This window comes from Dendrobates tinctorius, unplaced genomic scaffold, assembly GCF_039654945.1.
Source record: "Dendrobates tinctorius isolate UK_male_01 unplaced genomic scaffold, ASM3965494v1 ptg000121l, whole genome shotgun sequence".
In the NCBI taxonomy this organism is placed as follows: domain Eukaryota; kingdom Metazoa; phylum Chordata; class Amphibia; order Anura; family Dendrobatidae; genus Dendrobates; species Dendrobates tinctorius.
The window spans coordinates 722,455-737,130 of NW_027361789.1; the positions used below are offsets into that span (position 1 = coordinate 722,455).

Consider the following 14,676-nt stretch of genomic DNA (forward strand, 5'->3'; position numbering starts at 1 on the left):
GACCATACTCATGTAAAGCAAGTTAAACCACTAAAAGACAATTCTTTGATTTAAAGTAAAAAAAAAATAGATGTGTACTGTACCTGTATGCAGGCTCCGGTCTTCAGTTTGCAGAGACTGCAGACCAATGCCCACCGGCTCGGAGGTATATGAGAAAGCTTGGTGATGGGCTCCATCCGTTCAGGGCAAGCAATGCTCACCTGTATGTGCAATGGACAGCATTGTGTTATTACGAACAGAAACTATGCTACACTGGAAAAGTAACAGGTAAATGTTATTGCTGCTTCTCATTAAGTAAAAAATTCTAGAATTCCTTCTAAATAAAGTGGACATGTTACTATAATATGTCTGGATAATTTAATTGATGTTTTTTCTTAGCATAAGCCCTTAAAATATAACTGGTATAGTGCTGCAGCCAGTTCATTGTATGTGTAGGAAAAGAATTGTATATGGGAGTGTGGCTGTGCTGGGACTACAAGACAATTCACACTGTGATCACCTGACAAAGCCACAGGTAGCAGTGAAAAACGCGTCGAGGTGCTTCTTAACCATATATCCTACATTATAATGATTAAAGGTCATTACAATGCTTTTCATTATGTTACGTAATAACATTACTCTCAGTGTCATGCTACATGCATAGATGTATGTTATTCGGTGTATTCATAGTTTTGTACCTTATTACCTTAGCGCAGACACCATTATATCATATGATGAGATACTGTATGTGGGGTTTTTACTCTCCTATTCTCACTGCCTCCGCACCAGTTCAAGGATTTCTCCTGATCTAGTGCTTCCTCGCTCTTCTCATATAGACCCATTTGTAACCAATTTTTTCAATGTGTAACAAATATTTATATTTTATATCATAGTGGATGCTTCCTCCTTTTTCTCTATAGGTTTCATATTCTAATTATGAGGTTATCAATTAACACAACATGAGGAATTGATTGTAATTTGTGGCTACAGATGCCATTCAGTTGACAATTCAATAAGAAAATCATCTGTTTTTAATTCTGGATGAAAACAGGATGATTTTGTATAAGTTAATCTGAACTTAGCCTAATACAGCAGCTGGCATCAGGGCAAAAAAAGCAGCTCTTGAAAAAAGTGGACTCAGAACCCAGCACAGTCGCTTTCATTAACACTTTACAGAAATGACTGGTAATTTGAACTGTACCTATAATATGCTGCTTCGATCAAGGCCACTGCATAAAGGTATCTTTTATGTGTTTTTACTTAATTTCTATCAAAGACTCAATTATGATCAAACATAAAAGTAAGGCAACAAGGTACAATTTCAGCACAACTAATGGATTCGGACTGAAGGAAAAACAAAAAAAACAAACAAACAAAAGGGTAATATGGAAAGGCTGCAAAGAACCCAGTGGCCCCCCAAACACGTGTAAGTCACAAGCCACTTTAACATCACAAAAATCAAAAGGTACCTCTGGTATCCATAGTGCACAGCTGACATGAGCCCATTTGGTTCCTGTCCTTGTGGGCTTCATGGCTCCTCCTCTCTTTGGGCACAAAATACACTGTGGATGAACACCTAACACGCAGGTGCGACACAGCCAACTGCCTTCTGGAACCTTTAGGATGCCATAACATGCCTTCCAATATGTAAAAAATAAAAATAAACATGTCTTTTTGTACAAGCTTCAGTGCAGATAATTTCTCATCAGAATCACAGCACCAATCTTTGCATTCAAACTACACTTTTTTTTCCCCAGTAAACAGTTTAGAATTAAGAAAAAAAGGTTTTATAACAAAACTTACAACAATTCATTTTGAACAGTAGTTATACCCATTAGTATTTAGCCAAGACGCCTAAATAACTAACACCACACTCTCTATAATCCATTGTCTTATAGATTATCGAAACGGCTAAAATAATGAACATATATATTTCAATGGGAAAGAGAAGGACATTGCTTTGTATCTGCCAGATCTGGCATGTGCATCTAGAGCCATTTACCAACAGTTGGTTATTAGCACAAATTATTCAATAAAACACTTTTAAAACATGAAACCCACCTGGTGTACACAAATGTTGCATCGGTCACAGAACACCATGTCATTGCCTTCCTCACTGTCAGGTGAGCGACACACATCACAAATGACATCCTCATCATACTCGATACCTAGGCCTTCTTCTGTCTCTATGGCATGACTCATGTTTTCATGGCATTGTCGTTCCAGCACTTCTAATGTCTTTTCCATTGTGCTTTCATCTAAAGGAGCACAACCTACAAAAGGAAGAACACTGTTAAATTGACACCAAAAAAAAAATTATTTATCTATCAAGAGGGAAAGAAATTATAACAGATATTGTGTGCTGTAACATTAATGAGTCCTATTTGATCCACTTTGCTTATTTTTTCATGAGGTCAACTACCTCCTGTTCTCCTGTTGACTGGGTCACTGCAAATGTCATCCTGATTGACAATCAGCTGCCAAACTGCAGAGAGTCAATTGTCGATCAGCATAAAATTGGAAGTGACAACTCATTTACTGAGCAGACCATACGATGAAGAGCTGCTCTATTGATGTAAGGTCAAAGAATGCAAGAAAATCTCCACCTGAGAACTAATCACCGGGCAGAACAGGCAGGTAGTTAGCAACTACCTGCCAGTATCAGCTCAGCCCCATATGAAAAAATAAACTAAGTCCCAGATAACTCCATTAAAATATCCACTTCTAAAAATGAAGGCCCAGTAATAAACGTGTAGTGTATTATTACCCATATCTGCTAACTCAAGGTTACATTCTTGAAGCCAAAAAAGATCGACATCATCAAGATCATAACGACACATGGTCTCCGCCAATTCCAGAATGTTGATATAACCAGGCTCTGTAGGTTCTTGGCCTGAACAATGGATGTACTTTCGAGGACGAGAATAGAGCACCTCCTTCACTTTCTCTGCAATTACCCTAAAAAAATAAATAAATAAAAGTCTTACAAACTAGAGCAATGACCAATTTACACCATACATCCATTGAGAGCCATACTTGCTTTGACTGTATTGATCGTAAAAGAACATAAAAATGCTATGGCACTTAACGCTCATCTGGCAGACAGCCTTTACCAGACCTTCTACATTTCCCCCAATAAACATCCACACTTGATTTGCCAAGTGTGCATTCATTTTGTGTGGGTAAAGTGGAGTGGAGTTTGGTAGAGATTTATCTTCTGGGCGATGAGAGGAGGAAAAAAAAAAAAAGGGGGTTATGTTTGTAAATTCCATTTGACTCACCCTTCTCTTCCCTGAAATCATCTGTTAAGGAGGATCAGAAGGTTTCCATATACATTGTTCAACTAAAATTGGTGCCTTTGGCAGACTTTTTTCCAACGTCGCAGCCTTAAAGGGCATCTGTCTGCAGGATTTCACCCTGACTACAGTGTACGCGTAAAGTCATGGTGCACTTTTGACCAGTCACAGGAAAGCAACAAAAGATGATAGAAATGTGAAATCTGCTCCAAATAAAAGTAAAACCCTCCCAGTTTTCAGAATCCGTGACCAAAGTGCTACGTGAATATCGGCACGTTTATAACAAAGCGCCACCACATAGGAATAACGTTACTCGGTGGGATAAGCAGTTGAAGGAAATCGGCAGTTTGGTGGAGAAACCCTGTTCTGGTAGGCCGTCAGTGTCCAGTTTGTAGAGGCTATACGGGATAACTACCTAAGGAGCCCTAAAATATCTGTGCGTGTGCTCGACAATTACACCTAAGCGAGACTACAGTTCATAAGGTGTTAAAGAAACATCTCTGTTTTACGGGGTACAAATTGCTGCTGTTGCACGCTATCAAACCAACGAATGGATCAAAACGATGCGCGTTTCCTACAGATATGCTTCCTGAGATTGACAATGATGCAAGATTTTTGAAGAAGATTGTGTTTAGCGATGAGGCGACCTTCCATATCTGTGGACATGTTCATCGCCACAACGTCCGAATATGGGCTGTCATCTTTCAACAGGAAGGCGCTCCTTCACACTACGCCACCATTGTTCGTGAGTTTCTGGATAGAACATTCCCCCAGCGGTGGATAGGCAGGGGTTCTGTCAAGCCATGGCCACCACGATCCTCGGATCTGACGCCCTTAGACTTTTTCTTTTGGGGTTATGTGAAGCAACATATGTACATTGAATGTATCAGCGACATTAATCACTTAAAACAGAGAATCACAGACGTTATTCACTCTGTTACACCAGATGTCCTTACCCGTGTGTGGCAAGAACTTCACTATCGTTTGGATGTGTGTAGGGCAAAAAATGGAGTTCATATCGAACTGCACTGAATAGGTATGAAACTGGGAGAGTTTCTCTTTTATTTGGAGCAGATTTCACATTTCTACAGTTGTGGCCAAAAGTATTCACACCCCTGCAATTTTGTCAGATAATACTCAGTTTCTTCCTGAAAATTATTGCAAACACAAATTCTTTGTTATTATTATCTTCATTTAATTTGTCTTAAATGAAAAAACACAAAAAGAATTGTCCTAAAGCCAAATTGGATATAATTCCACACCAAACATAAAAAAAGAGGGTGGACAAAAGTATTGGCACTGTTCGAAAAATCATGTGATGCTTCTCTAATTTTTGTAATTAACAGCACCTGTAACTTACCTGTGGCACCTAACAGGTGTTGGCAATAACTAAAATCACACTTGCAGCCAGTTGACATGGATTAAAGTTGATTCAACCTCTGTCCTGTGTCCTTGTGTGTACCACATTGAGCATGGAGAAAAGAAAGAAGACCAAAGAACTGTCTGAGGACTTGAGAAACCAAATTGTGAGGAAGCATGAGCAATCTCAAGGCTACAAGTCCATCTCCAAAGACCTGAATGTTCCGATGTCTACCGTACGCAGTGTCATCAAGAAGTTTAAAGCCCATGGCACTGTTTCTAACCTCCCTTGATGTGGACGGAAAAGAAAAATTGACAAGAGATTTCAACGCAAGATTGTGCGGATGTTGGATAAAGAACCTCAACTAACATCCAAACAAGTTCAAGCTGCCCTGCAGTCCGAGGGTACAACAGTGTCAACCCGTACTATCCGTCGGCGTCTGAATGAAAAGGGACTGTATGGTAGGAGACCCAGGAAGACCCCACTTCTTACCCCGAGACATAAAAAAGCCAGGCTAGAGTTTGCCAAAACTTACCTGAAAAAGCCTGAAACGTTTTAGAAGAATGTTCTCTGGTCAGATGAGACAAAAGTAGAGCTTTTTGGGCTCAACAGAGTTTACAGGAGAAAAAAAAAACCTTTCAAAGAAAAAAAAACACGGTCCCTACAGTCAAACATGGCAGAGGTTCCCTGATGTTTTGGGGTTGTTTTGCTGCCTCTGGCACTGGACTGCTTGAGCGTATGCATGGCATTATGAAGTCAGAAGACTACCAACAAATTTTGCAGCATAATGTAGGGCCCAGTGTGAGAAAGCTGGGTCTCCCTCAGAGGTCATGGGTCTTTCAGCAAGACAATGACCCAAAATACACTTCAAAAAGCACTAGAAAATGGTTTGAGAGAAAGCACTGGAGACTTCTAAGGTGGCCAGCAATGAGTCCAGACCTGAATCCCATAGAACACCTGTGGAGAGATCTAAAAATGGCAGCTTGGAGAAGGCACCCTTCTAATATCAGGGACCTGGAGCAGATTGCCAAAGAAGAATGGTCTAAAATTCCAGCAGAGCATTGTAAGAAACTCATTGATGGTTATCAGAAGCGGTTGGTCGCAGTTATTTTGGCTAAAGGTTGTGCAACCAAGTATTAAGCTTGAGAGTGCCAATACTTTTGTCTGGCCCATTTTTGGAGTTTTGTGTGAAATGATCAATGTTTTGCTTTTTGCTTCATTCTCTTTTGTGTTTTTTCATTTAAGACAAATTAAATGAAGATAATAATACCAAAGAATTTGTGTTTGCAATCATTTTCAGGAAGAAACTGAGTATTATCTGACAAAATTGCAGGGATGTCAATACTTTTGGCCACAACTGTATAGTCTTTTGTTGCTTTCCAATGATTGGTCAAAAGTGCACCATGACTTTACGGACACACTGTATTATATATATGTGCATGTAGTTCTAACAAAAACAAATCTAAGGATACCTTTATATGGCCAGTTCGTTTCTCTGTTACAGAGAAATCAGTTCTTTGATATGCATATGAGGCAGAAGCCCTGAATCATCTGTCACTTGGCTTTTATTCCCACCCTAGCACCCCATCCTCCTAATTGACGGATTACCTCTATGCTGTGTAACTTCAGGCAAAGGAGCCACCAGTCAAGCAGAAGGAAGCTGTGCTGGGTGGAGAATAGAGCTGAAGTGACAGAGGCTTCAGGTCTACAACCACATTCATATAACAAAAAGCTGATTTCTCAGTAACAGAGGAAGGCACTGTCAAGCTAAAGGTAATGCTGGACTTGTCTTTGAAAGTGCTGCACGGTCATACACATAGTTTGGGGTTTGAAATCCTGCTGAAAGATTCCCTTTTGAAGGGAATCTTTTAATAGGATCAACCCTCCTAACCCGTCTATATGGCTATGTAGATCATAGGAAGCTGATTAAAATGATGCATTGATATCTGCAAAGCGAGAAAGCCACATTTTTAGTAACTTTTTTTAAATCAGATTATTTTTATTAAACAGTTTTAACTTACAAAATTGAGACAAGGCACACACAGTTTTAACATACAGATTTGAGACATACCTCTTATACACAACCCAACTCCGCCCCCCCACCATTATCAAATTATAACTAATGCAACCGTGGGTCCCTTAGAATGTGACCTATAAATGTATAGTAGAAAAAACAAACAAAAAGAAAACAATTCTTAAGGGAGACTATATGAAACAAGATACAGCATAGAACTATGAACAGTCTGGCACATAGTACAAGATGAGCAATAGACATATTCATGAAACCTATTCATAAAGCAAGAGATCATATGGAACCAAGAGGGAATAAGGGGTGCCATAATTAACGAAGCATAGTGAACAGATTCCCCAGCAGCAATATTTGGGATGGCAAACCCGGGGTGTTAAGCCAGGGGGCTCCAGATTTTATCAAATTTTCCGATAGCTTTTCTTTTAATATACACTCCTTTTTCCAGCCTTATAGAACTATTGACTCTATTAATAAACTCCTCCACCGTCGGGGGTGCAGATTGCTTCTAGTGCAAGGCACTGGTTTTCCGTGCTATATATAAAATTCTAGCCATACCGATCTTTTAGTAACCTCTTAACGACCTTGGACTTATCCCTATGTCCAGGTTGGCAAGTACATCCTCACCTGGACGTATGGATACGTCCAGGTGATTTTGCGTTCATAGAATCTGTGAGTGAGCGATCGCCTCCGGGTGTTCAGCGATTCTGACAGCAGACACCCGGCACTCCGTGCAGGAGCGGTGCCAACACCGTTCACGGCCCTTCAACCCCCTAAATGCTAAATATCGATCGCATTTAGAAAGCAGGCACCTTCGCAAACAGAGTGTCCCTGCGACCAGGGCTGTGGAGTCGGTAAGCCGAACCTCAGACTTCTCAGTTTCCCTGACTGACTCCCCAGCGCTGCCTCACTACTGAGCATGTACATAAAGTGCAGCACAGATTCATCTCACCTCCGACTCCACAGCCCTGGTCACTACTGAGCATGTACATAAAGTGCAGCACAGATTCATCTCACTCCGACTCCACAGCACTGGTCACTACTGAGCATGTACATAAAGTGCAGCAAAGATTCATCTCACCTCCGACTCCACAGCACTGGTCACTACTGAGCATGTACATAAAGTGCAGCACAGATTCATCTCACTCCGACTCCACAGCACTGGTCACTACTGAGCATGTACACAAAGTGCAGCACAGATTCATCTCACCTCCGACGCCACAGCCCTGGTCACTACTGAGCATGTACATAAAGTGCAGCATAGATTCATCTCACCTCCGACCCCACAGCACTGGACACTACTGAGCATGTACCTATTGTGCAGCACAGATTCATCTCACCTCCGACCCCACAGCACTGGTCACTACTGAGCATGTACATAAAGTGCAGCACATATTCATCTCACCTCCGACCCCACAGCACTGGTCACTACTGAGCATGTACCTAATATGCAGCACAGATTCATCTCACCTCCGACCCCACAGCACTGGTCACTACAGAGCATGTACATAAAGTGCAGCACAGATTCATCTCACCTCCGACTCCCCACAGCACTGGTCACTACTGAGCATGTACATAAAGTGCAGCATAGATTCATCTCACCTCTGACTCCCCACAGCACTGGTCACTACTGAGCATGTACATAAAGTGCAGCATAGATTCATCTCACCTCCGACCACACAGCACTGGACACTACTGAGCATGTACCTAATATGCAGCACAGATTCATCTCACCTCCGACCCCACAGCACTGGTCACTACTGAGCATGTACATAAAGTGCAGCACAGATTCATCTCACCTCCGACTCCCCACAGCACTGGTCACTACAGAGCATGTACCTAATATGCAGCACAGATTCATCTCACCTCCGACTCCCCACAGCACTGGTCACTACTGAGCATGTACCTAATATGCAGCACAGATTCATCTCACCTCCGACCCCACAGCACTGGTCACTACTGAGCATGTACCTAATATGCAGCACAGATTCATCTCACCTCCGACCCCACAGCACTGGTCACTACTGAGCATGTACATAAAGTGCAGCACAGATTCATCTCACCTCCGACTCCCCACAGCACTGGTCACTACTGAGCATGTACATAAAGTGCAGCATAGATTCATCTCACCTCCGACTCCCCACAGCACTGGTCACTACTGAGCATGTACATAAAGTGCAGCACAGATTCATCTCACCTCCGACCCACAGCACTGGTCACTACTGAGCATGTACATAAAGTGCAGCATAGATTCATCTCACCTCCGACCCCACAGCACTGGACACTACTGAGCATGTACCTATTGTGCAGCATAGATTCATCTCACCTCCGACTCCCCACAGCACTGGTCACTACTGAGCATGTACATAAAGTGCAGCATAGATTCATCTCACCTCCGACCCACAGCACTGGTCACTACTGAGCATGTACTTAAAGTGCAGCGCAGATTCATCTCACTAAAAGTCGAGATCCTTACATCCGGAACAGAACAGACATTTATAGAACATTTCATAACTTTTCCAAATTCTGAAAACATTTACAGCATATCCTACACTGAACTACTGACCCCAATTTATTATATATTTTAGGTGTTGTTCCATTTAAGTCAGACTCCACAACCCTGCCCGTGACCTCATTGCGGGGGCCTTATTGTTGCCGTGGTGACCCAATGTAGTTATGACAACATCCGGTTTGCCATACTCTAGCAAGTTAGTTAGATCATGTGCAGTGCATGTATTGTACTCTAGTTACTCCCAGAGCTGCAGTCACTTTTCTGCTGTTACCTAATGTATTGTACTCCAGAATATGTACAGGACTGTGCCTGTGTATTGAGCGACACAGCAGTGATGCCTTTAACGACTGTAATGTGCCTGTACAATAAGCAATGCAGCCGTGTTGCCGCGACGACTAAGCAACTGTCGCTGATTGGTTGCGGCCTAACTGCCGCGACCAATCAGCAAGGCAGGATTTCCATTACAGACAGAATTAGACAATTATATAGTAGCTAGCAATGCTTCTGCATTGCTATGCTTTAAAACGGCGACCAGACTGCAAAAACATGAAAGTCCTATTGTGGTATTGAGTAAAAAAGTTGAACAAATATCTAAAAATAAATAAATCATCAGTTGCAAGATATTTTGTCAGTGACAAAGTTACTGTGACAATGACAGTAGATACATTTAAAAAACAGATCATAGAGCTTGTTGTAAAGGATAGTGTGCCTATTTCATTATTTTCACGACCAGCTTTTATGTGTCTGAATGGGGAAATGGCCCGCAAGCTTGGTGTTTCTCTGGAGAGAGAGAGTATTAGAAAATTAGTAATCGAAGAAGCTTTTAAACAAAAGGAAGAACTTAAAAAAACTCTCAAGGGACGCTTTCTGTTTCTTAAAATGGATGCCTGCACACGTCACAGAGTGAACTATTTTGCCATCAATGTTCGATTTGTTTGTGACAAAAATGAAATAGTTACCAAGACATTGGCAGTAAAAGACACCAAAGCTCATCACACCAGTGAGTTTCTCCAGGTCTTGGTGGAAAAGGTTCTGCAAGACTATGAACTTAAAAAAGAGCAAGTTCTTTCTGTCGTAACTGACAATGCTTCAAATACGATAAGTACTATTAAGCCTAATGAATGAGAGTAATGATGGTGACCAGCAGCTAGAAGAACATTCTGGGTCCACAGACACAGAAATGTTTGAAATAGAGGAACACAGTATTGTAACTGAGGAGCAAACTGAAGTTGCTTCAGATGAACAGCAACATGATAGTTTAGATGATCTTGTTGAAACTGTGTCAATATTTTCTTTCATTCATCACATGCGCTGTGTTGTGCATACGCTACAGCTGGCTATAAGAGACAGTCTGCAAGAAGGACATGCTGCTGCACTGATTGGCAAGGTAAGAAAATTGGCTACTGTTGCCAGAACCCCTAAAGTTGACTCAATTTTGAAGAGACGTGCTGGAAAAGGGGCAATTATTGATCAAGCCACACGATGGGGAAGTACTTAATGATTCAGCGCTTGGTTGAACTGAAAACCTTTCTTGTAGACATGGCTAACCCTCAACTGACGCTAAATGAAAGTCAGTGGAATCAGGTGACTGAGCTGGAAAAATTGCTAGAGCATCCATTTACAGTGACTAAAAAATTACAAGCAGAGGACTTAACTCCAGGTATTTTCTTAAAGGAGTGGAAGAACCTGATGTTTCGCCTGTCCCAAAGAGGAGGGTTAATTGCAAGTGGCATTGCTACATCAATGAAACGGAGAGAGGAGCTACTATTACAAAATTACATTCTTTTGGCAGCTGTTTATGTAGACCCAATGCATCGGATTCTTCTAGATGATCAACAGCTAAGTAAAGGAAAAGAAGCTCTGTTTGAAATAGCAGTAAGGATGAAAGGGTTGCAGAACAGTCAGGAGGAACAAGAAGAATTTGGTCGTCCTGCCACATCTTCACCCTCATCATCAACTGATGAAGAATTTAATTTCGAAAAATATTTGGATCACAAGGACCGTGCAAAGCGTTCCCGCATAGAAGAAGAGTCATCCCCATCAAGGAACACAGCCAGTACATTTCAGCAGAATTTTTCATGTGCACTAAAAGAAATTGAGAAATTTGACCGTTCAGCAAAAATAACAGTGCAACAAGCGATTCCTCTGTATCCTGACATTGTCAGAGATGTTGCCCGAGTGGTTACTGCTTTGCCACCAACACAAGTTAGTGTAGAGAGGTTGTTCTCTGCTCTCAAAATAATTAGATCAGATTTGAGGGCATCCATGAAGGAGGATCTGACAGAGGCAATACTTTTTCTGAGGACAAATTTATAGATTTCTTCTTATTAACTGCATAAAAGTGTTTATTGCATATTTACTTACAGTTTAGAAAAGTTTAGAAAAGTTATTTGCTATATTCTAATTGTATTCTAATAAATGTAGTTTTTGCTCTAAGTGGTCTGATTACTTATATGATGGTGAGAAACTGAATAAGCACGATGTTTAATATTTTACAACAGTAAATTTGTTGTTATGAATTGGCCATTTATGAAGGAGTCGGAGTCTGAGCCTGATAAAATCCAGGAGTCGGAGTCGCAACTGTGGCTTACCGACTCCACAGCCCTGCTGGTGACTGTGGAGGCCAGGTCATCTGGCATAGCACCCCATCACTCTCCTTCTTGGTCAAATAGCCCTAACACAGCCTGGAGGTGTATTTGGGGTCATTGTCCTGTTGAAAAATAAATGATGGTCCAACTAAACACAAACCGGATGGAATAGCATGCCGCTGCAAGATGCTGTGGTAGCCATGCTGGTTCAGTATGCCTTCAATTTTGAATAAATCCCCAACAGTGTCACCAGCAAAGCACCCCCACACCATCACACCGCCTCCTCCATGGTTCACGGTTGGAACCACGCATGTAGAGTCCATCCGTTCACTTATTCTGCGTCGCACAAAGACACGGTGGTTGGAACCAAAGATCTCAAATTTGGACTCATCAGATCAAAGCACAGATTTCCACTGGTCTAATGTCCATTCCTTGTGTTCTTTAGCCCAAACAAGTCTCTTCTGCTTGTTGCCTGTCCTTAGCAGTGGTTTCCTGGCAGCTATTTTACCATGAAGGCCTGCTGCACAAAGTCTCCTCTTAACAGTTGTTGTAGAGATGGGTCTACTGCTAGAACTCTGGGTGACATTGACCTGGTCTCTAATCTGAGCTGCTGTTAACCTGCGATTTCTGAGGCTGGTGACTCGGATGAACTTATCCTCCGCAGCAGAGGTGACTCTTGGTCTTCCTTTCCTGGGGCTGTCCTCATGTGAGCCAGTTTCTTTGTAGCGCATGATGGTTTTTGCCACTGCACTTGGGGACACTTTCAAAGTTTTCCTAGTTTTTCGGACTGACTGACCTTCATTTCTTAAAGTAATGATGGCCACTCGCTTTTCTTTACTTAGCTGCTTTTTTCTTGCCATAATACAAATTCTAACTATCTATTCAGTAGGACTATCAGCTGTGTATCCACCAGACTTCTGCACAACACAACTGATGGTCCCAACCCCATTTATAAGGCAAGAAATCCCACTTATTAAACCTGACAGGGCACACCTGTGAAGTGAAAACCATTTCCGGTGACTACCTCTTGAAGTTCATCAAGAGAATGCCAAGAGTGTGCAAAGCAGTAATCAAAGCAAAAGGTGGCTACTTTGAAGAACCTAGAATATAAGACATATTTTCAGTCGCTTCACACTTTTTTGTTAATTATACAATTCCACATGTGCTAATTCATAGTTTTGATGCCTTCAGAGTGAATCTACAACTTTCATAGTCATGAAAATAAAGAAAACTCTTTGAATGAGGTGTGTCCAAACTTTCGGTCTGTACTGATGTGTATGTATATCTCTATCTATCTATCTATATATATATGAACAACGACAAAGCAAAGTCCAGCAATAACGTGAGCAATCCAGGATGCTGTTTTTTTCTTTTTATTCATAAATCCATTAAAATGCAATGGTCCAAGCAGTTCAAAACAGCAATAACGCAGGAAAGTCGTGCAGATAGGACTACGCGTTTCAGCGGTAGAACCCGCCTTCTTCACGGTCCAGAATCTAATCTGCTTCCCAAACATGGAACCTTATATACATCCCACTCCCATCAGGGTAATTATAAACATATGTGAGAGACTTAAAAACATGAGCTAAAAAAGCAGATCAAACATATAAACTATCCACATATTGATCAGTATACAACATGCATGAAGGTTACAAAGAAAGGATTCAACATGTTGGAGAAAAGTACATTAGGAATGTCCGATAACCTGACCATAAGATTTAAGGCCCTGTGCACACAGTGCAGACTCCGTGCAGTTCCGCAGCAGATTTGGCCCTGCAGAACCGCAGCAGAAAAGCAACAGAACTGCACGTGATGCACAGTACCATTTAAGGCTATGTAAAACAAAAAAGGCTGTGCACATGCTGCAGATTTTTCTGCGCCGCAGCTCTCCACCTGCTCCATTATAGAAATCTGCATCACACATACACACACATACATACAGTGCCTTGCAAAAGTATTCGGCCCCGCAGAGTTTTTCAACCTTTTCCCACATATCATGCTTCAAACATAAAGATACCAAATGTAAATTTTTGGTGAAGAATCAACAACAAGTGGGACACAATTGTGAAGTTGAACGAAATTTATTGGTTATTTCAAATTTTTGTGGAAATTCAAAAACTGAAAAGTGGGGCGTGCAATATTATTCGGCCCCTTTACTTTCAGTGCACCAAACTCACTCCAGAAGTTCATTGTGGATCTCTGAATGATCCAATAATGTCCTAAATGACTAATGATGATAATATAATCCACCTGTGTGTAATCAAGTCTCCGTATAAATGCACCTGCTCTGTGATTGTCTCAGGGTTCTGTTTGAAGCACAGAGAGCATCATGAAGACCAAGGAACACAACAGGCAGATCCGTAATACTGTTGTGGAGAAGTTTAAAGCCAGATTTGGATACAAAATGATTTCCAAAACACTAAACATCCCAAGGAGCACTGTGCAAGCGATCATATTGAAATGGAAGGGGTATCATACCACTGCAAATCTACCAAGACCTGGCCGTCCCTCTAAAATTCCATCTCAAACAAGGAGAAGACTGATCAGAGATGCAACCAAGAGGCCCAGGATCACTCTGGGTGAACTGCAGAGATCTACAGCTGAGGTGGGACAGTCTGTCCATAGGACAACAATCAGTCGTATACTGCACAAATCTGGCCTTTATGGAAGAGTGGCAAGAAGAAAGCCATTTCTCAAAGATATCCATAAAAATGTGGTTTAAAGTTTGCAACAAGCCACCAGGGAGACACACCAAACATGTGGAACAAGGTGCTCTGATCAGATGAAACCAAAATCCAACTTTTTGGCAAAAATGACAAACGTTATGTTTGGCGTAAAGGCAACACAGCTCATCACCCCGAACACACCATCCCCACTGTCAAACATGGTGGTGGCAGCATCATGGTTTGGGCCTG

The 14,676-nt window shown here is 41.6% G+C and overlaps 1 protein-coding gene across 3 annotated transcripts in view; it reads right to left on the reverse strand.

Annotated features, from left to right (window-relative positions):
- The window catches only part of LOC141046821 (regucalcin), a 188,787-nt gene that overhangs the window by 111,076 nt on the left and 63,035 nt on the right, over nucleotides 1–14,676 (reverse strand). For all 3 annotated transcript variants that reach the window (XM_073541447.1, XM_073541445.1, XM_073541448.1), the window contains 4 exons: nucleotides 2,747–2,937; nucleotides 2,041–2,252; nucleotides 1,449–1,616; nucleotides 84–200 (listed from right to left, as the gene is read on the reverse strand). In XM_073541447.1, the coding sequence (XP_073397548.1) occupies nucleotides 84–200; nucleotides 1,449–1,616; nucleotides 2,041–2,252; nucleotides 2,747–2,937 (688 nt within the window). The remainder of the gene's footprint in view (nucleotides 1–83; nucleotides 201–1,448; nucleotides 1,617–2,040; nucleotides 2,253–2,746; nucleotides 2,938–14,676) is intronic.